Source organism: Phalangium opilio, unplaced genomic scaffold (genome assembly GCF_054372755.1).
Source record: "Phalangium opilio isolate 3A_F unplaced genomic scaffold, DU_Popi_V2 ptg000024l_1, whole genome shotgun sequence".
Taxonomy (NCBI): Eukaryota; Metazoa; Arthropoda; class Arachnida; order Opiliones; family Phalangiidae; genus Phalangium; species Phalangium opilio.
Genome location: NW_028324155.1, coordinates 3,366,983 through 3,392,371, shown reverse-complemented (window position 1 = coordinate 3,392,371; position 25,389 = coordinate 3,366,983). Strand labels below are relative to the sequence as shown.

Here is a 25,389-nt window from a genome sequence, read left to right as displayed (position 1 = left end):
CCTTAGCCTGCTGACATGTATGGGGACCGTGAGCAAAATTTTCGTGTTCAACGACAATCAGGCCACTGTTTTAAGTTATAGGCTTTTGGGGGGAGCGATGGGTGATTCGCGTCACGCGGGGCTTTTAAATCGAGAGTTGCTCGGCCTCCGCTACCCCAGTTGGAGAGGATAAGGCGGGGGGAGGGGAGGGGAATATGGTGTCAGCTGGCGACTAGCTAATCAAGCCGGGCCTCTCGACCATGCTGTAACTCTCTCCTACTCCCTTCATTCAGAGTGTGTGTGCTGTTTCGAGCAAGGTGTACGATATGATTCACTCGGTTCGATTATTTTTACGGCCGGGGTAGAATTTTTCCCTGGCGAAAAAGCGGACTCGTATCCCAGGAGATTTTGTACCCATTTTTCTTCGCGTTTTGAAAATAACATCCGTAGTTTTCCGCTCGAATTCTGCATTGACGAAGTTCTTAAATAAGTTGGGTAGCTAGTTATTTTTCCTCTCTCTCTCTCTCGGTCTTCCATTTATACCTTTCTACCTTTCTCCGAGCGCTAATCCCGGGATTCGCGACCTCCGCATCCTTTCGTCAGAGGTCTCCACTCTCCGGGAGCTTCCGAATGGAAAATCGTCCGTTGCCATAGTAACGGAGTAAAAAGATTTGTCGATTCGCTTCTCCGTCGGAAGGGGTCGCTTTCGTTTCGGCGTCCGTTGGCTCTACGCGTCGCTCCTTCGCGTCTCGGGCTTCAAGAGCGGTAAACCAGCGGCCCCAACACTCTGGAAGAGCGAAGAGTTCGGAGAGAGTACGGCGCGCGCGCGGAGATCTGTTTCTCCAGAAACTTTTAAACGGAGATCTTAGAATAGGTCTAATAGAGTATTGCCGGTTTTTTTTCCTCGACACCACCAAAAGGACGCGAAGATAGAATACACGTCCGGGAAAGATTTATCAATCCCTAATAAAAAAAACCGTCGCCGCTCGCAACGGGACCCGACAACTCGGATTGGCGTTCCAAGGAAATGGCCGTTGTTATTTCTAACAAACCATGCGTGAGTACCGTTCCGTACGATCCATTGTTTTTGATTCGCAATTATAATTCCTCCAGAAATAGATCAGGGTTCGAGGTATTTAAAGAAGCACGTGTTGCTCTTTAAAAGCTAGTTTACTTTTGCCCGTACTCTTTAAAGACTTATTTAAATATTAGAGAGGAGGGGGGACGCGATGACGTCGTCGGTTTTCTGACTCGAGATAAGTCATCCGAACCGAATGGTCCTGACTCACGCCCACGAAACTAAAAATAAAATGGACTTTGCACGCACGCTGAGCGCTTTTATAGAGAGTGTGAGAGAAAGAATAAACTGTACTTCTTTCGCAGTTACCCGCGTGTTGGGTTAAACGCCTTTTTCTTCCCCCAATGGTATGACGGTGACCTCCTTCGCTAGCGTTTTATAACCCTTTGGAGCTAGCTTTTTAACCGCGAAATTTCCCATGACATTGGTTCCCTAACGATTAGGGTATAATTCTACCCAGTAATTTGATTCTAGGTTATTCGGGTATAAAGAGGGATTCCTTTTTAAACATTATCTTTTAATGAAGTTTCGAGAAAAGCGATCCGGAAGCTAAAGGAGTTTGTTCAGAGAAGCTAGAGGAAAATTTCTAGCGCAGTGCCTATTTTTTTCTTGTTTTTTTTTTTTTTGAAAAATACGATTTTTACAACGTCGAAAACGATTCTCCTCGGATTCCCTGGCCAGCAATTATGTGGGTGGGATGGAGTTTTTGGAAAAACCATCATTTTTAACAACGCGAAAAGGCTATACGACGCTGTACGCGCTACTAGAAGCTAGTCTGGCTAGGGAAAAATACTGGTTTCGTTGGAGCAGACGACAAAAACTAAAAGAAGGGACACTGTGAAAAAAAAAGAGAAATAGTTTTACGCTCTATAAAACTAACAAAGCTTTTCTGGATGAAAAGCGAGAGAAAAAGGAGAGGAATTAGCTCTCTCTCTTTCTCTTTATGTTTGGTCTGCCAAGTGTCCTCTTTTTTCGACCATCCCGCCTTAGCCGTAATCGGAAGAGTCGCCTCTTCTGACGTTCAGACACTCGTAAGATAATGGAAGAGACTTTTAGATCATGTATGGCTATAACCATCCATGTTCTTCTTATTTTACATCCTAGTTACTCCGTCTTTCGCCTTGGCGCTTTTCCATTTAAATTTTAAGAGCAAATGTTGTTCGGTTAATGTTTGTCCATGTCTGGAAAATCTAAAGGATTATTAATAGTCGCTTAAATCTTGATGAAAATATAACTTCAAAAAAATATTGGCAAAAATCCATCAGAATTATTTACACCAACCATTGCACTCTCTCAGCGTTTTTCAAATTAAAGGTTGACAGTTGACAGTCCAAACACTGTTTTTTGTATATACAGGTGCTTTGCCCGGATGAAAAATGATTATGATTTTTATCTTAATACGTGCATGGGACAGTTCGCATCTGTTAGCTAGATGCAGGGTCGCCTATGGATTTTGGGGAATATTAAATGCGGGATAAAGTCTAGCTAGCGTTGAAGTTTGCCCTTCAAAAAATTCGCAATATCTTTTTTACTCCCTTCAAAAGCTTCACTAACGTTTGATCCGAGAGAGAGCTATGAGCTGCCAAAGAGAGAAGTAGGCTAAAAACCGGAGACACGCTTCAGAGCCTTTTCCAATTCCGAACTAGGCCTAGCTTCGTGTGTAACTTTTTTTTTTCGTTATACTTTTTGGACGGTCTGTTGAACTGCCTCGCTATGCTGTAACGTTGTTTCTATTCGTGATTGCAATGTCTGGGTGCCGTTCCTTTTCATTTTTTCTATTTGTCAAAATATTTCTCTACCTTTCCCTCTCTCTCTCTCTCTTTGTCCCCTTCGACGCAATTTTCTTTTCCCGTTATTAAAAACACGCCCATGTGTTTTGGTGCAGGGACTCCTTTTCTCTTGTACCTGCTTCTTTACGTGTTCGTCGTGATATACCACCGAAATTATTACGTTCCTTGGTTCTTTGATTGGAATTTTCAGTATCACGTGACGTGACATATTGCGATGACTTACTTTTCAAACAATCATTAATTAGTTAACTAGTGTTTATATAATAAAGGTATAGAATTGATTGACCTTTATCGATAAGACATTGAAAACAGAAATCGATTCGTTTCGTCTATCGTATTGATTTAATTTCAGTTAGCTAAAGCGTAATTGCACGCGTTTAGAACATTATTTTGGGTGCAGAAATATTATTAAACTAATTAACTAATATAAAACTTTGTTATAGTAAATTAAATATATTCATATAGTAACCGAAAGATAATTTAACCGCGATTTTTTTATCATACTTTTAAATTAATTAACTGCGCCATAAAAAATAATTATAAGAGTTATTATTGTTTTTGTCGTACGTAACGAAAGATTTTAATTACTAAAGTTCTGAGAAACATTCGATGAAAAGCAATAAACACGGCTAATGATCAAAACTTAAACACATTTTTCCCATTTGATTTAATGAGAAGGGAAATACATCGTAGAGAAGAAGAAGAACAAAAAAAGGAAAATTAAAAAATACCGTATATACTTTTTTAATTATTTCGTTCACCTTTTTGATTACGCCATAAGCGTCAGTTGGACATTACCTTTATCGTTTTATAAAATTCCACACCCTCACCTCCCTGAAGCCTTCCTTCCCTCGGTTTCGCTCGCGGAGTTAGCCGAGTATGTCGCTGGCACGCTTCTCTCTCTATCTCTAGTAAAAAATGCAAAATATCGTTTCCATTATTTCGCCCTGTAATAATATGGCTTTATCACATATATGTGATAGGCCTATTTACCCGCAGGTGTTCCATGCAGCAGCCAAGTCCTATTTAGCGTTTGTTCCGAAATAGACCTCGCCCTTTGAGACAAAACGTGCATACTGGATACGTCGTCGTTGTGGTGGTGGTTTTGTCTACCTTCAACCCCCCTTACTCCTGCTTCGCATAAATTTAGTCGCCAGTTTTAGAATCAGACTAGACTGCCCGGCTCTAGGTATAAAGCTTAAAATTCGCCAGGTTGTTTAGTACGGAGTTGATATAGACGGAGTAAGAAACTTTCCCATATGCTTCAATACAATAAACCCTTTTGCAAAGGTGGTATCGTCTGTCTTCTTGACTTAGAGGGAATATTGATGGGTATCTGGTTCAGGGCTTCAAAGATACCCGTCCACCAAATTTGAAGCCATATATTAGGTCTTTGTTGTCCACATACCCTTTAATGTTCCGTCTTGAGAGGACAAAGTGGTCAAGCTGTCGGTTTTAGCATCACTTTATACCGTTAACTCGTTGGACGAAGTCTACTCTGATTTTTATGTAGTTTTCATTTGCAACGTACATTGACTCACTAAAGCATATAATATTTTTCGCTTTAAACTTAGTTTAAACTGGCATTAATTATCGGGCTCGTTCGTTCCCGGTGAGTCGGTTAGCGTTGCTTTGGTGCATGGCGATTTGCATGGCGGACCTTGCCCTAATTAGGTGATGAAGATTACGCGATGCGTTCTCGCGCTAGTAGCGGACGGCCCTGAGGTTTTAACGAATATTGGTATCCATTTTCGCCTCTAGAGTATAGAAGGTTTTCACTGTGCTTGAAATATTTAGCAGCCACGATACGACCATAGCGTGGCTATATGGACAATCGAGAGATAAGGCTTGATGTTTTTATTTCCGCAAAAGTTATAAATGTCAAATGGTCTGCGTACAACGTAAACGTTGCGAGACCAAGACAGATTATTTTAGGGACCAAGGATTTGTGTTTTAATGTTATTGCCCATTTTATTCAGTGTTATGACGTCATTTCGCGTCGGGTCGTCGATTTTGATTGGATTTAGTATAGACCATGGTTTGTTTTGAAGTGATGATGTCTCAAATTATGTTTGTTGTCAAGTACTAGATCATAAAAACGTCATAATAATAACCTCGCAAAAAATCTCCTTTCGAATCTGTTTCAAATTTTATTTGGGTTAATTGAGGTCTATAAGTGTGTTAATATTTCTTCAGTGAAATGGCAAAGGTCAATCTTAAGATTCCGGAAGTTTTTCTTTTTAAATTAAGAAAATAATTTATATATAAAATACCATGCCCAGTATAAAGTTCAAAGGTGAAATGCTTGAAGTTGACGGTAATAGTGACTTTTTAAAGGTCATACATAGGGTTGACACCTTCAAAATGACGTCACATTGTTGCGGTACGCATTTGGTTTCTGCTGTTTAAAAATGAAGTCATAAAAGAAAAGTTCAAAATTATAAATTACAATTCTCATGGAGTCATCTTGGTATTACCGCTTAACATTCGAATCAAATATTGGTTTAACCGTAATTTCAAACCAAAATCCTTCCGTAAACCTTTCCCTCGTCTATTTAATCACAATTCCTAAGCTAGGCGGCCAGGACTTCCTTCCCTGGGGTTTTCTAGATTGTAGAACTTGCCGGAAGAAATTTTTCACTCGTGAAGAGCCGTATAAGAGTCCGAGGATAGGCGCTCTAGCTAGACCTCGGAATTTGATTAATAATAATCCTTCTTGAGCCGTTAATTTTTAGTACCTCCGCCCTTTCGTCGGCGCTCCGCGTAAATAGCGTAGAAGCTGCGGGATTTTGGCACTGAGAATATATGTCTGGAGAACGGTGTATACATATAAGGGTGTTCCTTCCTTATCTGTTCCCGACAGTCGACATTTTCCGAGCATGCATGCAGCCAAGAACTCTAGAATTAACAACTTATTACGAAGGCTCGCGCTCGCGAGTGTTGAAGATTCAAACCCCGTTCGTGATACCAGCTTCGTCTCGATACATAATTCGGCTACAGTTAATAGCTACGGTATATTTTTGGGGGATGAATTTATGGGGATATGTCACTGGCGAGTTGCGGCCTAGAGTTACGACTTACCAGCTGATTTTTTTTCTTCGTCCAACATTCTGGAATAGTTCGGACGGAAGGCGAATGGAAAGAGGGGGGGGATGGGGGTGTAGATGGGCGGAGAATTCGGACAACGATGTAATTTGGGATCCGGGGCGCGTGCTAGCTATCCTCCTCGAGGATTAACTAAGTCTAATAAGGCGATAACGTTTGTTGGCAATAGAGCAACGCGGTATAGTTTAGTTAGTTCATCGAATTAAAGGGGCTCTGGAAAACGGATATAGGGCAGGCTTGCTGAAACGTACCAAGCTATACTCTCGCGGATATTCTCCGGCTTTAATCAGCGTACCAAACTTCCCCACCTTAACCACCGCCAATATGCCTATAATAAACCCTTCGATCTAGCATGCAGTGGCTAGAATCTATACGGATTTAACTCCCGGATATTCGCGTTTCCCCTTCCCTCCACGTTTTGGCCTAATGATGTTACGGTAAATTGCTAGAGTATATACCGGGGCCATACGGTATCGTACACTTCCACGTGATACTATATCCTTAACTAGGTCTAATAGTATAGTCCTTCATAGATTAGGTTATACGGCTATTCTCTCGTATACAAAAGTTTGCGAGTTTACAATTGAAATTGGCTTAAATATACTAATTTACATTATACAAGCATATCCGGGGTTCGACTAAGTCTAATTTTAAATGTCAGAGTTCCTCCTACATATTCGCGCTTGTTAAAAGGCTAAGCGTATTTACGATCGACGTTCATTGCCGGTAGATAGTATTAGGTATTTATAATTAACTCGTAATTCTAAAATATATATAACTTTCCAAAACGAACATCTATATCCTCCTCTTTGTCAGGCCGTGAAATCGTATTACCAGCTAGGAGAACTTAAAATCTAATCGAGTTACGAGTTATCTGTTTTCAAACTCGGCTTGTTCATTTTTCATTCGCGAAGCGCCGGAGAACAAAGGAGTTTTCCATCGTTGATAACGCTTATTAATTAACGTTTCTCGCTAATCTTTGAACGTTGTAATATGCCCGCCGCTCTCTCACTCATTTTCCTCCCACTTTGTATTGCCAGGCGTTTTCATCTCGCGTCGTTCACCCGTTGGTTATTTTCGTGGTAAACTGGTACATACCACCTTATAGAATAATATCCGCGAGCGAGTTTTAGTTTTGCCAAAGATGTAATCCGATGAAAGAGCGTGCACGGTCGTCGTTCCTGACTCTCTCGAAGCGTGAAGTCGCAGCGCCTACTTTCTCATTAATCTCGTCAAACATTTCTGGCTAATTAACAAAGCGTGAATGATCCGTACGACGACGACGACGACGATCTACCTATACCAGCGGTGGTGAGGCGCTTCAACCACCAATCCTACTATTGTTACCGACTCAAAGTTCTCCTATAGTTTCCCCTTCTTTCAGTCTTTGACGGTTTTACATTCGTCTCGAAGTTTGAGAGCCAAGGGTTAACGCGGTGAAGGAAAGTTTGTACATCGACGAACAAGGCGCGAGAGACTCGAGTTAGTCCTCAACCATCAACGTACAATAGTTTTCGGACGGTGTTGCGGACGTAAGTTAACAAAATTAGTTCATCAGCGAGTTTTCTATATCTTGTTGATGCATATTGCCACTTCGGAAAGCAATGGTGTGACCAACCTAGGGTTTCTTAATGTCACTTTGCCGGGGAATATTTTTATTTTAGTTTGTTACGCTTCTCCGGATGGTCTTCAGATTGTACGAAACTTAATTTCGTGTCTCTTCTGCTAGGCCTAACGTCTTGAACGTACGTACGTATCATTTCGGTTTGCGTCTTCTTCAATTAGTCAGCTTGGGTAAACACGGTCAACTTAGTCTACGCGACACAATTCTAACCATTCACCCGCGTTGTAACATCAAGTAGAACCTAGAGGAAAATCAGCTAGTGAAATTCGGCGGAAAGCTAATTTGAAAATTATATAATAAAGGCGGCAGAGGAGAGGAACATCATCTCGAAGTTCATATTACGGTGTCGGTATATCTACATATTTCGATTTTGTTCTTCGGACCAGAAGAGACGGGAGTGTTATAAGAATTTATTTCATTTCCCCGAATACATCAAAGATATTCTGAACTGTGATGAACGGGACCCTTCATCAGAGGGTCAATGTTGTTTAGTCGAATTACGGTTAGTTCTGTATGGGGAGAAATACAATACTACAGCAGTAATGCACGCATTCTTGAAAGGATGGAGTGCATTCATGGTGGTACGGATAACAGAATGGGTTGTCCTATAATTTCCGTCTCGGCCGTCGCCTTTCTATACTCGGTTATATCCCGTCCCCAAAATTCCTTCTCGGGACGTAATTTGCACGGCTCAAAATGATATAGGAGGTTTTCATTAATATAATTGGTTTACTGCGCATTTTCTCTATATAACACGCGCGCGCGGTTCGGAATCTTGAAGGCAGAAGATCGCTAAAATGTCTACGACTCCTCTTTCCCTTCTCCTTCCTTCATCCACCCCTTCCCTCTTTTCTTAATTTAATTAGATGTTGAATTCTATTATATCGGCTTAGGCTTGCCGCTTCCAAAATTACAGGCAAACGCGGGTAACGTGTTCGTTGTATTATCGCGTTATAGGTCGCTGGATCGGATATCCCATGCACTAAATTCTTTCTCATCCAGTTTTGAAGCCAGAAAGTTCTTCAACCTTACTTATTATTAACACTGTACATAGTTTCCTGATTAATTTCTAATTTATTATAAATTAATTTGACACCTAGGATTTTATAATCCAGAGCTTTTAAAACTTCATAAATTTTGTGTATTAAGATGTCCATTTATTGAAGTTATGTAATTATGCCTATTACGCGTGGAGATCACTATAGGAAAATTAATTAAATTAAGATAACCTAGTTTTACTTTAGTTGATGAATGGACAAGAGAAATAGAAGAAGACTTTGAAAGAAGATTACACGACGACGTAACACGCCAACTATTCAGTCTTTCGCTCTGTTGATTTTTACTGTCCTTATATTAATAGAAGACACGCTTAACAAAATTAGACGTCAAGCTAATTTCAAAGATTATTAAGGGATATCAAGAAGGGAGAAGTTTAGTTTTGAAAAATATTTTTCTAAATATAAATTTTTGAAGTTCTCTCGTGAAGCTAGCCTGTACATACGTGGAATGGGAACTCGGGAGCGTCGCAGTGGCGTTTCTACGAAAGTTAAAAAATGTTTTCAACATCCGGGTCATCAGATTACGAATGATGAGTTTTATTTTTGGCATCTTTAAAGTTTAGGAGTTCTTAGGCACCTGTATATTTCGCGTCAAAAATTTAAGCAACGTGGCATTCGTTAATATTGAAAAAGAAACTTGGAGAAAGTTATATTTTTAACGAAAGTGCATTAAGATTTACGATTTGACCTATATTTAAATGTAAGATATCTAAAATTTGTGGAATATTTTGAGAGCAATCGGTATTAGTACGTACATAAATATGTTAATATTTTTCTTGAGAATACTTATCTACGTATATAGTTTTCGATGGAAACTATATGATTTTTCTTATCCTGTAGTTGTAGGTTAAAAGGCTATAGCGTATGTTTTATACTTGGATGTTATGTTATAACTTATAAACTCACTTCAAAGAGATTCCGCTTTTATCCTCTTACGGTTTCTCCGTACTATCTCTTCTAAGGCCCTTTTCTATGATTAGGTGGATGTCCCATTTTTTCCCTCCTCATGCAGTTCCTAGAAACTTAAGTAAATAGAAGGATTAGTTCAGTGTTTTGATCTTAATTCCCTAAGAGATCCTTTAATAATTAACTATGTACGAAACATGAAATATTAATAGTCCCTTTAAAGCTAACTAAATTCCCTTTTTGAAATTTATTTCATCCATTTTTGCTTTAATAAATGATTGTTTAATCCAGCAAAAGAGTCATACGGTGCCTGAAGCGTCTTGTTAGTGTTACCATAAACCTTTGGAAACTATACTGTTTTAAATATTGAAATTCGGTACTCAATTCCATATTTGAAAAATAAAAAGAATTCTTTGGTCGTTTGAATTTAGGTAGATTTCTAGAATATCGAAAAAAAAATAAATAAATAAATCTTGAATCTTGTTTTTTTTTTATTCCGAAATATAAGAAGACGGTCTTTCAAAAACCCATTTCTCCGCGGATTCTCACACCACAGATGAGTTTAAAAAGAAAAAGAAGAAACTTCGATCTTTTTTTTTTCTCCTCTCTCTTCCGAAACTCGTCGAAACCTCTCCCTTTCCGAGAGTAAACAGGGATGTTTCTCTCTTTTGGTGGCAGGATAATTTGGGATGGTGAACCACCACTGGGAAAACTTTTATCTTTCCCGAATTTGAAAAGAAGAAGAGAGAGAGAGAGAGAGAGAGAGAGAGAGAGAGAGAGAGAGAGAGAGAGAGAGAGAGAGAGAGAGAGAGAGAGAGAGAGAGAGAGAGAGAGATATTTCTCCTTTGAAGGATAGAAAAAGTTTTTCCTCTCGGTCTTCCGATAACTTTGGCCCCTTTACTATTTTTCTATATATCGCCATCTCTTCGCCCTCCCCCTTCCTTAAAAAGGGGTGAAAAAAATGATTAATGAAGATAAATAGCTTTTAAAATTGAGCGTTAAAATCCGCGCTCAACCCCGGAGTATTGTCCCTCGTGCCCCGTCCACGAAAGTGTGAAGAAGAGAAAGCTTTAATTTATGCACTTCATTAAACTTTTAGACGCACTACCACTAGTACGCCATTGGAAACTTTTATGGAAAACCTATTACGGCATGCATAATTAAAAACTGAGTTGACGGGAAACGGGCGCGACTAACTCATAAACTAGGAAAATTTTAGGACGGAATTTCCGTTGTTTATACACCAGTTTATACAATTTATACACTGAACGGGAAGTTGCGAGGATGGATGACCCTACCTACCGAGTTAACACTTGGTGTTTTTAAAGTCGTTCAAAATTTTTATGACAATGAAGTAATTTAGGGGAAATGATCAATCTCGTACGTAGGCGAGTGTAAAGAAACCTGATATACTCAAGGTACACATTGATTCATTTGACCATCTTGAACCAACCATGGTGCCCACTTTAATTTCCCCTTTTAAAAATGTTTGTCTAGAGGGGCCGGCAATTTTCATCATGGGTTTGAGTAAGAGGGGTATATAGGTGACGCGATGAAGTAGGCTATCATAGCACGGTTACTACCATGGTTAGGTTCTTTATATCAGAGTGACTAGCACCATGCACCAACGGTCCGGGTAGTACCACGACCGACTTTGTAGTAGTCTACAGTCTACGTACCCCCTCGTTCTTTGCCGACGTTCCCTTTATTGCAACTCCGTCGAATCAATTACCTGAGTCGGTAACAGCTGGGGCGCGACATCGCTCTCCTCCCTGATTCCCTTTTTCCTCCTTCCTAGATGCTAGCTCCATCTTCCCTTCAGCCTCTTACCATCCGCATCTCTCCATCCACCTCCCCCTTCGCTTCTCTTTTCCAAAAGCCGAGATTAAAGTCCTTGCTGCGTGTAACCGCGCTACCTTACCAAAACTGAGTCCGTATATCGGAGACATCACCCCCTCCCTCCCTCTCTCTCCTCGTACCATCCCAGTCCTCCTTGAGCCACCCTACGTGGCACTTTTAGGAAAACTTCGTCGCAACCGTAGCTTCTCCTTTTTGGTCTGCGGCGTAGTGGTAACGTCTTATAAACAGGAACAGGCTGTTTACGTAAGCTGAAAGGGGGGTGGATGGGGCGCTGATATCGATGGCATTTTCGTATAGGACGTTGGTGCACCCTCACGGCCTTATCAAAACAACTCCTCCCACGCTGTACCAAAAATACCCTGACGGAATAACAATGGTACGAGGACTCTTCCCTCCCTCCTCCGATTCCCCGCATTCTCAGTTTCCTTGAGCTAGTCGATTTATGTTAAAACGCGCAATGGTTCCTGCCAAGCTTTTCCATATCTGGAGGACTGTTTTTATCGTCGGACGTCCTCGGGGTATTCCGCCTCGAAGGGCTAATTTATCTAAATACATAGCCTAGTCGGGGAGAAACAAAAGTATTTGCTCGTATTTCGAAGTATAATTTCGTATATACGTTCATTCGCCGACACGGTGGCGACGTTTTTCTCATAGTTATTCGATTTTATTTTACGTAACAATAGTTATTGCGGGACGGTAAACCTTACCGATATGTTGCCAATAACGTTTCGGATAATTCGCTTTTGATTATATGATGTGTATGAGAAATATATTGTTTTTCTTCCCACTGTTTCAATATATTATGAACGTCCTCGATAATCTTCCGAAATAGGTTTCTCTACTGTTTTCACACTTGACGGCCTCGTTCTCACGAAAGTCATTTCAGATGATATTACTTTAAAAAATTTTTTCGTATAAATGAAGTCTTACTTCAGTCCTGAGAAGTCGCTGCTAAGCGTAATTGCTCGTTCTTGGATACTTGTTTCGGCGCAATGAAGTAAACAGTGAAACCAAATAGGTTTTACAAAATTACGGAAGGAAACGAGGCAAATTGTTCGGGGTCTTTGCCCAACGTTTCCTTTTAATAAGCCAAAGTGCGAGTGATACTTTGGGACTAGAACTTGGCAACCACTTTTAATTTTCAAAGTCTGAGAACCGCGAGGGAAGGCTTAAGATGACTGGACGAGGAAGTTGAAATTGTCCCGACATTTTCTCAGCAATGAGTTTAGTCCATTTGCGGTCACTCAAAATACGTCTCTTAAAACGAGAAAAGTCCTCTCGGTGGCAAATTTACTCGACCATTCTGTCAATAAAGAGAACCGTATTCCAACCACGTAGAAGACGCGATGGCCTCAGCAGCCAGCGAGTTCTTAACTCTCTGCGCCCTAAACTCTACCCCTCGCAGTCTCTTATGGGAATTCACTAGCTGACTTTCCCTTCTTTTACTCCACGAAATCGAGATCGTTTTTGAAGGCTAGAGCAGTCCATTGCCACAGTCGCCGAATCGTTTTCTCGGGTTTAAATTCTTTCTCCACGAAGGTTTTTAGCCATCGCCCATCTCGAACTTTTTCCCCCCTTGGCTCTTTTTTCTTTTCCCGCCAGTTCACTTAAAGAAGATTGAGAAAAATCTCTCTCACTTCACATCCATTAAAAAAAGAAATAGCCTTTCGCTAGATATAGATGCATCCACGTGAAAATGGTCAAATAGATTTAAGAAGGGCAGGGGCCATGGTGTTCAGAGTTTTTTTCAATTTAAACTTAAGAACGTACCTAAATATCATCGTGGTTTTGATAAATTAAGATAGATTAGGCTTGGTTAGAGTTAATTAAGGTATGATATTATAAAAGAGTATTCTTTGACAATGACGATAACCGATTTTTACTTGGTTTATCTCTAATTAAGTTGCAAAAGTTTTGTATCTAAAACACGGATTCTTTTCATTTACAGATGAACCGTCCAATCCAAGTAAAGCCAGCAGACAGTGAAAACCGAGGAGGTAAGTCGAAACAATTTACGTATCACCTTAAAAAATTACCTAAAAACATTCTGGTTAGGCCTGTAACAGTTATACTTGACAAAAAAGTTATATATTTACCTCTTACTTCATCTCTCTTGGGAAGAACCTTAATAATCTCCAACTTCTTGGGGGTCAAATAGGGAGCTCCTATATAGATCATATCTATCTTGAAGAACAAAATTAGATATCGTTCTCCGGAACTGAAGCTAGGGTTGGTATTACGGATATACCGGAAAACGCGTGGGATGTAATATTTGACGTACTTTTGTCTATGCTTTCCATCTTCATCTCTTTTTCGTTCTGCTCTTGGTCTTCGTCGTTAAGGATTTGGGAATGGAGGGGATAAGTTCCCGAGGGGTTCAACGTCCATGGAACCCGTAAATAGAATTTGCCGAAAATCTATCGTATCGTTTCCACGGGCCATCGTTTCTCCTCTACCTTCATTTATTATTGAAAAATGTTTCAGTCTTTCACAAGCTAAAGGGACGGTTAAAGGAAGGGGATGAGACCGTGTTTCCTCTCTAATAGGAACGGAATACGTCACCTTAAATTATAGAAAACGACGATTAAGCTCTCCGTGGCACTAACTCAATTATCCCTTATAAACGTCTATTCGCCGAAACAACTTCTTAATTATTTACGCGTGTGTCCGACGTGCGCACGTGAATAAAGGTCATTGATACTGTCATACGTAATTTAAAATTCCCTATGCAAATTTAGTAGTGTAGTAGTAGGTCTTTGATGTATTTTAGTCTATATCCAAATTGAGGATGGATGTAAATACGGGATTTTGTACGACTGTCTAACAAAACCCTTGAAGTTCTGTATTTTGTTGAATATGGATACCACATAGCGACCATTACGCCTCCTTAGAGACATTTCACCTTGGTAGAAACTCTACCCTTTAATTTGGAACATTTGAATGGTATTCCATACCCCAAACCATTCAAATAAACCTCCATGCTTCAATTATATTTTTTTTTGTATTGTAAAAAGCATTACGATTCAATGGATTTCTTTCCCATTTCACTTTTTTTAGTAACTTACAGTATAATATCGCCTTTGAACTCCATTCCACATTTAACTACGCAACTCGGGATCAAGTTGTTATTCGCTAAGCCTTGGTTTGTGAGAGATATTGAATATCTAGCATCGCTCGCGCTAAAATTTCAACCTGTTTCTGATTGCCAATGTATACTTGATGAAAGGGAAGTCGGTCTCTATACATAAATTTCTTATTGACATTAGACCTAAACATATTCCGGCCATATGGTACTGACTGTCGTATACATAAGCGGGTCTCAAGCTCTTAACACGAATTCGAAAAGTCCTTGTTGAAATTCGCTCGCGTACGTCCCCGTATTTCTAGAAAGCGGATGCTTGTTAGGTTTTAATGACTCGGGAGTGAAGAGAAGAGATCCTATAGAGGCTAGCTAGGAAAAGAGAGGTGTATGGTATACGGGATACGAACCACCGCTACGTATGGAATGGAGGAAGGCAAAAGCTGGAATAGAAAAGTCTCGCGACAAAAGCTCCGAGCTGATTTCGAAATGGAATCCTTTTAATTTATTCCCTAGTGATTCGCTCTCTCCTCTCTCTCTCTCTCACTCACTCTTTCTCTCTCTCACTCACTCTCTTTCCTTCAACAGAATGAGATAAGAGCTCGAGCTCGAGCGGGATTGTGATGTAGCTAGAAAAGGAGGGGGGGGGGAACACGTCTTTTCAAATTTCGCTCGCCTATTAAAAGCCCCGAAAATTTCTAACTTTAGGACGATAGAAAATAACTTTGTGCCGAGTCGAGCTTTTGACACGGTCGCCTAGTAATTATTCTCTCTTCAAAATAACCTCCTAGACTTTACTCTTCCTCCCTGGCGCCCTTTTTCATCCGACGACGTATATAACAACCCTTATCTGAAACCAGTCCACTTTAATTTATTCACCGCTATCTAAAAAGCTTTTTTTTTTAAAGAAAAAAAAGTGATTCTATATCGAGGTTTTCTCTCATCCCTAGCTGAATTTACCTTAAATTTAATTCAATTCAATTCAAAGCGAAGGGGGATATTTAATGATATTATGGCATTTAAATTATTAAGCTTAAATGTTATTGCAGGGGAGGCGGGTACAAAACCTTGGATTATCCTCAAAATAAATAGACGTTAAGCCTTGGACGTTAAATTTGTTAAGAGTGGCTTGAAACACGCATTAACTTACTACTTCGTACTGAAAAACAAATGTCGAATATAACGTTTTCCCACGATCAACCCCGATTGATTAGATTAGTATTTTTAGTTCCCTTAATCATCCCCGGTTTGAAAAGCAATCAATAATTTCCTGGTAGGTTAGGGATATTTCTTCCTGTCTTTTTTGTATGCCTCCCATTTTTTATCCATTCTCCATGTTGCCTGCCTGTCAAGGTACGACCTTCAGTACCAGATATTTCCTTTTTTTAAATATCTTAGGAAAAACGCTGATCAAACAGAAATCACTCGGTTTACTTAAGATACGGGAGAAAGAGAGGGAGTACCTGATACTGGAGAAGAACGAGGAGGTATACAGTTTAAAAATCCTTTATTAAAAAAAGAAAGAGCGCTGCTGTTTGAACGTCCCTTTTGTCTCTTCTTCTTGGTAGCTCCTACTCTTTCTTTCACTCCTCACTCACCCCTTCCCATACATTTGCGTACGTGTGTGACATTTATGTCTTAGTTCTTCAATATATTAAAAAAACTCGCCTTACATCACGTAGGTCTTAAGTTAGAATTGTACCACCACCACCACTCCCCTCTCGTTCTTTTTGATAAAGCCTTTCATTCTCTATACTTCATTAATTAAAGAATTATCCGCCGAGAACTAATCACTCTTCTGTTCGTTATACGTTAAATTAATCTTTTCCTCCAGAGCTCGTGATTTCTCGGTAGCGGGAATGAAATTGGCAACCTGTAAAATGGAATAAAGAATCAAATATTCTTCATGGATTTTTTTATCTGAGGAAACTTTAGATCTTTTGAGATTAAATCTGATTAAGGGTAAAGAAAATAGGCTTTATTTAGAGTCAGTTAATTATATATTAACTAGAAAGGGTGGTATGTGTGTTAATTTAAATCCATTTTAGAAATATCTAAATCTCTTTTACCCTAACGTAACTTCGTAAAGTTCAATTGTAGACTATTTTTATTTTATATTTAAAATTACTTACTTTCCTTGCATGGTGGATTAGAAGCAACTTTTTTTCCATCCCCCTTATTGGCAGTTTTGCAAAATCTGATTGAATAAACCAATATATTGAGACACGAGAGCTAGCTACATTTCTATATCATCAACCTGGTACTAGCATTCATTCTAAACACTTTTCTTAACATTTTCTTCTTGCTGTTCGCCTACTCAATATATGATAGGATTGCGTGATAGGACTGACATTGGCTATTTGTTACTCGCTATAGGAAAAGGTGTTACTATCGCTACAGTGTTATTTTTGCCTGGGCTCTTTTTCTTTCTTTTCTGATTCGCTGCTGCCTTTTTCTGTATTTTTATCTTCTACCACTGCGTGTCTGTGCCGGGTACCGTTGCTCAAAATGAGAGAACCACAATACAAAAGGCGATATCTATATGTATTATTATTATTCTTTTTTTTTAGTTTTGATATATCATATCAAATGCTGAGGGATTTCGTATAAAGAAGATCGTTCTGCTATAGTGCTGTATAATATTTTTTTTTTCGCGTGTTAGATTCGCATTCGCGTCTTCCAGACACTAGGGGGTGCTAGGCTTCGCGCCTTTTTTTCTTACTATTACAGATATCGCGCTGTAATCGAATAATTTGTCTTCTCTGTCAGATACAGGCGAATCGTTCGAGTCATCTTGTTTTTCTTCTTTCGTCTGGTTGTTAGTTTTCCTTTGTCGTTTATACGCTATAATGCGAACAAAACTCTCTTCCTTTCTCTCGTTAGAAGTTAGTTTAGATTAAAATAAGTTTTCATTTTGATTTAAGTTTACTTTTGAGTTTTGATCAGAGAATTTTCTATAAACTCAAAAGTGAAGGGGGATGTCTGGAAAATTTTGTTATTTATAGTAAAGTCTATGATTTCTTTTGGTTATAAGCAAACTTAAGACTAGACTTTTGATTTGAATTTATAAGCTTAACCTAAAAAGACATGCAGTTATAGAATATATAAATAATTCAAGAAGCCCCTGTAGTTATGGTTTACTTCCCGGGCACCGGTGTTCAAGAGAAAGCCCACATTTAGGATAATGTTTTATTTTATTTCTGTAAAATCATTATATATTTTAATATAACTTCAAATCGGGTATTCAAAACCTAAAACCGGAAGTTTGATTATTAGGAATGTAATCTGACCTATTTTAAATCCCTATTCTTCAGACGAGACGTTTAAACGGTTGTTTTGCTTCGAATTAAGTTTAATAATACCTCAACTTTATATTTAAATTACACACCTATAAATTTGATAGCTAATTACTCTATACAAAAGCTGTAAATTATTTGGGGAAATATTTCGTTTAAACCCTGATATGTTAGCTTTGTTTACATTAAACACTATATAATTTTGGGCGCTATAAGAACCCTAAGCAATAACTAATCAATCTTCACCTACAATTAATTAAATGACATTCCCTACCTTCTCAGTAGGAAATCTTACAGGCTTTTATGTCTAGGGTGATGATGGTTAAAATATTTGGTGTGTGGTAATGGGTACTAATATAACTGAGCCAGCTAGTTTATACATTAACTCGTTAAGAAAGAAAGAAAGAAGGAACGAAATAAAGAGAGAGTGGAGAGGGAGAGAATATAACTTAACCGTCGTTTTCGTCGTACTAATAACATTAACTCTAGTTTTTCTGTGGTAATTATTCCCGGGCGGTCTATCAAGACGGCCTCAGAGATTACTTTTAACTGTCCCAAAGCCAGTTAATGGTTCATTCGTTGGCACTTTGCAGAAGCGGACAGCGAGAACTAGTTCGTTCCCTCAGCACTAACTTTCCCGGTCGGCGTTTGATTCAAATATTACTAACGTCAACCTTACTCAACTTACCAGGCTCCTGCTGGAGTCCCGGACACATTAGGGCAAAGCTTGCCAGCTTGGTTGCATCATGGGTTTGAGATACAGTAACCGCGTAATAGGGGGGGAAAGGTGACTAAATTCTATTTTTGGAAGAGAGGGTCGCGCTGTAATTTTGAACCTAATTTTCAAGCGATAATTACAAAGACCAACCCCCTTCCCCTTCTCTTTCCCCTTCCTTCATACCTTGATTCTACTGTACACTTATTATACAAGGTATTGATTTTTAATACCTCTAAGAAACTAATTTTCTCTTAATTTTTTATGATAAACTTTTATAATTAAAGGGAAATCCCTTCAGGGAGTTGTGTAGCTTACAGGGCTAAGAAAAGTTTCGGATTTTTGTTTCAAACATTTTAATTAATGAGAGAAAAAAAAAGTAGTCACATTTCTTTGCTGCTTCGGGACAGGTAAAATATATTTTTTTAGCTCTCTCTCTCTCTCTCTCTCTCTCTCCCACTCTCTATCCCTTGAACCTACACACAAGTTTTAATTAGCGAATTAAATATTGCGTATATACTCTATTTCAACAGAAGTTTGCAAGTTATCGAATGGTAACGCGGATTAATATCTCATTTTAAGTCTCGTAAAGGTTAAAATAGTTATGGCCTAATCACCTGTTAAGGATTTTAATTACAAAATTAACAAATTCCTTATCGTAGAGGTGTGTGTGTATTTAATAATAAATTATTTTAATTAATTGGATCCTCATGTAAAAAAAAAGATTGAAGTAAAAACCAGTTACGCATTTGTTACTTTATAGCATAGCAATTTGTGTGATTAATTTTCCCAAGGGAGATATCTATATAGGGGGATTTTCTATTTCAAAGGGAGCTTTAAGTTTCTCTTGTTCAGGAAAACAATCGAGGGAGGAAGATTGAAACGAGGTTTTCATCCGCGTTTCCTCACTATTCCTCTTCGGATAGCTGTTTTGTTGGGTTTTTTTTTTTCATTGTATAAATGGAAATAGTGTGGAGGGAATGGGGAATAAAAACCCGCATAGGTTTTTTTTTTAAACTGGGAATACTCCCTTCCCCTTTTGGGTGTTGTAAGGTTACCTTAGGGTGCGTTTCTAAGGCGGTAGTAACTTATATCTCTCTAATACAGGTTTTTCCTTTTTTTCCATTCCTATAAGGTTTTCGCCAGGGTTTCTTCTTTCCTTTTCATCTATGGGCCGGCCGTTATATCGCCCACATTCTATTTTATTTGGCTAGTTATAGCCTGAGAGAATCTTACCAAACGACCGCGGCCACGTGCCCTATACCTCCGTCATAGATATATTAAAAGGGTAGATACACAATTCAATGGGAGGTCGACGCGGAAGGGGCAACGAGCAGACAGCCGCTATTTTCTGGGGGTAGCCGTATAAAACGCCATCTATCGGGAACTTTCGAAACTAAATTAAAGGATGAGCTTAGAGTAGTGGCACTCTATGTTAACCCCCTATAGGGCATAATAAGTCAAACCCTCGGAGATGCCATTACTCCAGTTTATACGAGCTAAGAGCAGAAAAACGTATTTTATAAATTTTACACCTGTAAAATCTTTTAAAAAACACTTGGAACTTGTATTTCTACTTACTTTCGAGGAAATACCACGGTTTTCTGAAGGTAAGAGTCTTTTTTTATACATTTATTAGTAATAAAAACATTTAAGGCGAGCTAAGCCTTGGTCTTGTAAAACACGGCAGATTACTGATTAGTGATTAGCGTCGTTTTCAAAATCACTAATCTGCCGTGTTTTACAAGACCAAGGCTTAGCTCGCCTTAAATGTTTTTATTACTAATAAATGTATAAAAAAAGACTCTTACCTTCAGAAAACGGTGGTATTTCCTCGAAAGTAAGTAGAAATACAAGTTCGAAGTGTTTTTTAAAAGATTTTACAGGTGTAAAATTTATAAAATACGTTTTTCTGCTCTTAGCTCGTATAAAATGGAGTAATGGCATCTCCGAGGGTTTGACTTATTATGCCCTATAGGGGGTTAACATAGAGTGCCACTACTCTAAGCTCATCCCTTAATTTAGTTTCGAAAGTTCCCGATAGATGGCGCTTTATACGGCTACCCCCAGAAAATAGCGGCTGTCTGCTCGTTGCCCCTTCCGCGTTTTTTCGTTAAGCCTAAGCCAGCGAAGTGGATCTAGACCCTTATAGTTTTACTATATCTATGACCTCCGTAGATCTTCACTGATTCTCCCAAAACGATGCATCGCATCGTATGCCTTTGTATGGGTTTCACTTTCGGCCAAGTAGCGGACTTATAGGGGTTCTAGATGCTGTTGCTACTCTTTTACTGTATCGCGAGGTTTTTCTTATATTTTTGTTTTATTCTTTCTGAAAGGAAGAGAAGAAACTAGCTAGAGCAATAGAGCTTAGTTTCTCTTCTCGAAAACCCTTTTTTTCTCTAGCTCTTTTATTAGAGACACCAATAGACCTATTACAAGCGGAAAAGGAAATCAAGGAATGGGTGTAAAATAACCCTTGGTTACTTTTTAGCTTCAAACAATCTAGGTTGGCTAGCTTTTTTTTTTTATGAATGAAATTTCTTGATACAAAGCTAGCAGTTAAGACTTAAGCCTAATTGTTTTGTTGTTTTAAATGGTTATATAACAATAGAATCGTGAGATTTAGTTTTAAAGAAATACCAACGTTAATTTACAAGTGTTAAGGCTGTAGTTCCCGTTTGAAAGCCCAGTTGGTTGTTTAAAATATTTAAATGCGCTTTCAGTTTATGAGAAAAAAATGGGAATATGTTAATTTTAGTATGGAGTCTCTCCCATATGCCTAATATTTCCATGGATACCTAGCTACCAAGTCTTTGAACAATTTTAGAACTTTTAAACTAGATTCTTGAAAGTAAGTTTTATAATAGGCTTAGTTGATTTCAGGTGGTCATTAAAGAGTCTCTTAACTCTAAATCGATAAAGTTTGGATTCGTTAAGGTTGTGGAGCGAGCAATCTTGTTTTGAGAAAAGTGTCTAATCTGGGGCACGAAGGGATTGAAGGAAAAGCGTTTTATATACGCTACTGACCCTCATCTCTTCGGGATCTCTCCTCCTTTCTATATATTTTGGGGTGTCATTGGTATAGGGGCTTAACACCATAGCTATAGCACACCCGGAGCCCGATTGCTCCTCGGAGGGTGAAAATATTTCGCCGCCTGAATAAGAATATTCTTATCGTATTTTTGGAGATTGCCGAGCGCCATCTAGTATTGGCCTGGCTTCCTTTCTCCGTATCGTGTGTAGGCTATATAACCCCTTAGATGAGGACGATATCACGGAAGAGCGATTCTCTTTCCTCACTACTAGATCGCTCCATCCTCTTTACTCCTATCACCTATTATATTCTTCTTATTCTAGGATGGTTGGGGTGTCTGCCACCTCTCTCTCTCTCTCTCTCTCTCTCTCTCTCTCTCCTTGTTCTCTTGGCTATAGAGGCTCGGTTCGTTTTCTATAAGTCCTTTAACCTTTATATACGTTCTGGTTATAGAAAAGGATGCGAGAAGAAGAATACCGAGTTGTGCAGAGAAGGGTTAGAAGGGGGCTAATTCAATTTGGTGTTTTATTTCCAAAAGGGTTGTATCGGGTTTTGCGCTCTCTCCGGATGGAGTGTGAGACGCGATAGAGAACCATCCCCTATCTCTTCTAGAGAGAGCTCTTGTTCTCTCCACCGTTAACTGATCTAGCTTTATAGGAAAGAGATAGAAATCTTTTGTTAAAATCTTAACTCTCGAGCCATAGTTAAAATGAAAACTTATATATTGGAACGATGAGTTTCTTGAAAGAAAAAAAGAGGAATTTAATTTAATCTTTTCAAGGGTATCGGGGCCGTCCATAAAACGAACCATTTTATTAAAGGAATGTGCAATGTGTTATTTATTAGCGGGGTTATCTTCCATCAAATAGAGAGATCTCTACTGGACATGCGTGAATTTCGTAGCTTTATTAATGCATTCAGAATGGGCCTCAGCATTACCGTATTGGCTGCGTCACATGACATTGACCAATCACTACTCTAGGAGAAGTAACGCTACTACTTTAAAATATAGTTCTTGGTACGCCCGTACATAACTCATCCATCCCTTCACGAAAGGTCGCGTATATCTTCTAAAATAATTTTTATTTAATTTGACCTGTTTTTCTATAACTTAATATTGCCTTTTCGGACCTTTTCAAATCCATATGAAATTTGACAATCTCTTAAATCTGATTGATAGTTTTCAATTCTTTAAAAATATTCTCTGATGTTTGGGATAAAGCTTTATTTTTATCGCGTAGAAATTTCCATATATTTCGACTAATGTAGGGGCTATACACAAGACGGAAGTAAATGTCTGAAATAACATCATACATTTTATGGGGAGGTTTAAAAAATGAGGTAAAAATCTAGATTTTTTTTCTTTATTTATCTTGAAGAAAAGGGGAGCCGTTGAAACCCTTTTAAAGTGGTGCACGTTGTTGTTCATATCCGCAACATCCACTTTTTAGTAAGAAAGGGTTTCTGGCACGCGGCGTAGGCTGGGAATTTTCAACTTTATTTATGACCACTAGAAAGATGGCTTCCATATTTCTTTTTTTCTTGTGTGGCGGGCGTTTTTATAAGCCCAATATCAACTTATATTTATTGAATTTATATTCTGAACCGACGAAAAGAGTAAGATAATGTGGATGGAGAAAGGAAGGGAAAGGTTTCTCATTATAAATTTATTTAGATTTTATTTTTATTTTTTCTTTCAGATTTATACGGGTCATTTTCTTTATATAGCTTTTCTGTTTCGCCATTTCAAAAATTCTCCTTTATATATCTTTTTTACGCGTTAAGCTTTTAGTTATATTTATGAAAATAACTTGGCTTAACAGTTTATTTATTTATTCTTGAATAAACGTTAATTTTTTTAAATGACGTCATGCATGAACATACACCGCAATTCATCCACTAGTCTCCTATATTGTTTTTACTTCTCTTTAAATTAGTATTCATTTCAGAATTTAATTAATTCTTCTGTTATAAAAAAGTAGTAGTATAGTTTTCATTATTTTTCCAAGTTTTTTCTTTTTATTTTAAGAGAAAATGTAGTATATATCTTTTGAGATTAACATGCAACGGATAATTACTAGGTTTATCCTTTTTAATTAAAGGAAGAATTTTGTCGAAACCTTTTAGGAACAAGAAAAAAGGGTTGTGTTTTTTTTCTTCTGGAGGAAACTATAAATTTCTTTCTTCCTTGCAAAGTTTGAGGATGGGAGTAAAAGAAAGGAAGAGGAGAAGTTTTGGAGAGAGAATTTTTCTCGCATCTAAGAAGAAGCCTTTCTATGTTCTATCTCTTTATTATTCTTTGGATGTGACGTTGAATTTGAAACTACGTCGCGCCGAGAGCAGACATTTCTGACAGAACTAGAAGCCCGGGGTTTTCTAATGTAAGGTTGCCTAGTAATAATACCCTAGGACTGGTGGTGGTGGCCTAGGACGACTTATTCGGAATGCCTCCAGCGTCATTCTGTAGCCACCACATCCACTACAGTTTCTCTGGAAATTCGGACGTTTTCTATGTTCTTTTATATTTTTGGTGCAGGCCATTCGTTCGTTCGTTGGCTGCCATTCCACTTGGGATCTTGCTGGCGTCAATATCAATGATAGCAGTGCCCACTCTTTTCCACACTTTTCAAAAAGGCCACCCTTTTCTATACTCCGCTTTCTCCTCTGAGAGTTAGTGCATGGTGCTGGGAGAAATTTTTCCCAAGTTCATAGGGTCGTGTTCGAATTCACGTGGACAAATTGACAAAAATATAAAGCAACGTTGGTATAGATAAATGTTTGATGAAGTTAAAACACGAAGGAAATCCAACTGGGAAACTGTATACTGCAAAGGTTTTTCCTGATTTAGAAATCATTGAAGATATCCCCAGACCCTCACTTATAGCCAAATTCCATAAAGAATGAGTCATATTGAGGAAATCGGAAAGTGAGAAAAATTGTAAACGACTTTCCTAAAAAACACGATTATTTGAATAGCTGCATAATTCTGAGTTGATGCAGGAATGATTTGAGGTTATGATCGGTATAAATTTTAAAATTGAAACTAATTTCCGTGCATGCAGGAAACACTTTATTTTACTGATTCCCACGTTCAGAACTCCTATACTAAATTAGTTTGACACGATCCTTTCACCTCTAAAAAAAAAAGAAAGCCGTCTCTGATCAATTTTTCCGGATCCTTCAACTTTTCTAACTGTCTAGGGTATTCGAACGTAGTCCTGCGCATTCGAGGGGTTTCCATATTAAAAATAAACCCCGTGAGTCTCTCTAGATTGACACACTCGGCCAGAGAGAGTTGGAGTGTAGGAGTCTGCATGGTGGCACCCGGTAACAGGGGTCACCACGGACTTTGGTCATTATAAACTTTTATTTCTACCCCCCGCCCTCTAGTTTTAGGCGCGCTTTTCTCTTCTTTTTATCCGCCCAGGCGTAACCGATTCCGGTCTTTCTGCCTATATAGCCCTTGGCATTTCTCCTCTACATCAACTTATTCCTATTCCAAAGGGCTATCAGCCCAGTCAAGCCTACGAAGCCGTCCCGGCGTTCTCGCTTTTTGAAAGAATGACGTAATGACATTTTCATGTTCGCGCCACCCCGGGAAAGAGAGTGCATGCTGCCCAGGGCGCCCGCTGCTGCTGCTTACCTACGGAATAAGTATTCCATTTCAATGTTGGCGGGTGGCATAGTACAGTCTGATGTATAGTGTATAGTCCCGGTTTCAAAACTGTTTCTCCCTTGCATTTAAAGGGTTTAGATGGGAGGAGAAATATGGTTTCGCATACGCCGCTGTTCCTACGCTAGCTATTGTTCTACGTACGTTTCGTGTAGCCTGGGCAGAAACACGGTTTCCGCTTTCATAATT

At 38.8% G+C, this 25,389-nt stretch overlaps 1 protein-coding gene across 3 annotated transcripts in view; it reads left to right on the top strand.

The window, feature by feature from the left end:
• Nucleotides 1–739: 739 nt before the first annotated feature.
• Nucleotides 740–25,389, top strand: part of LOC149692196 (CUGBP Elav-like family member 4) — a 61,627-nt gene continuing 36,977 nt past the window's right edge. Inside the window, exons 1-2 of one of the 3 annotated variants that reach the window (XM_089867887.1) lie at nucleotides 740–1,036; nucleotides 13,349–13,397. In XM_089867887.1, the coding sequence (XP_089724013.1) occupies nucleotides 1,007–1,036; nucleotides 13,349–13,397 (79 nt within the window). In that variant the 5' untranslated portion in view covers nucleotides 740–1,006. The remainder of the gene's footprint in view (nucleotides 1,037–13,348; nucleotides 13,398–25,389) is intronic. The other 2 variants (XM_089867886.1, XM_089867888.1) reach the window with 2 other exon arrangements.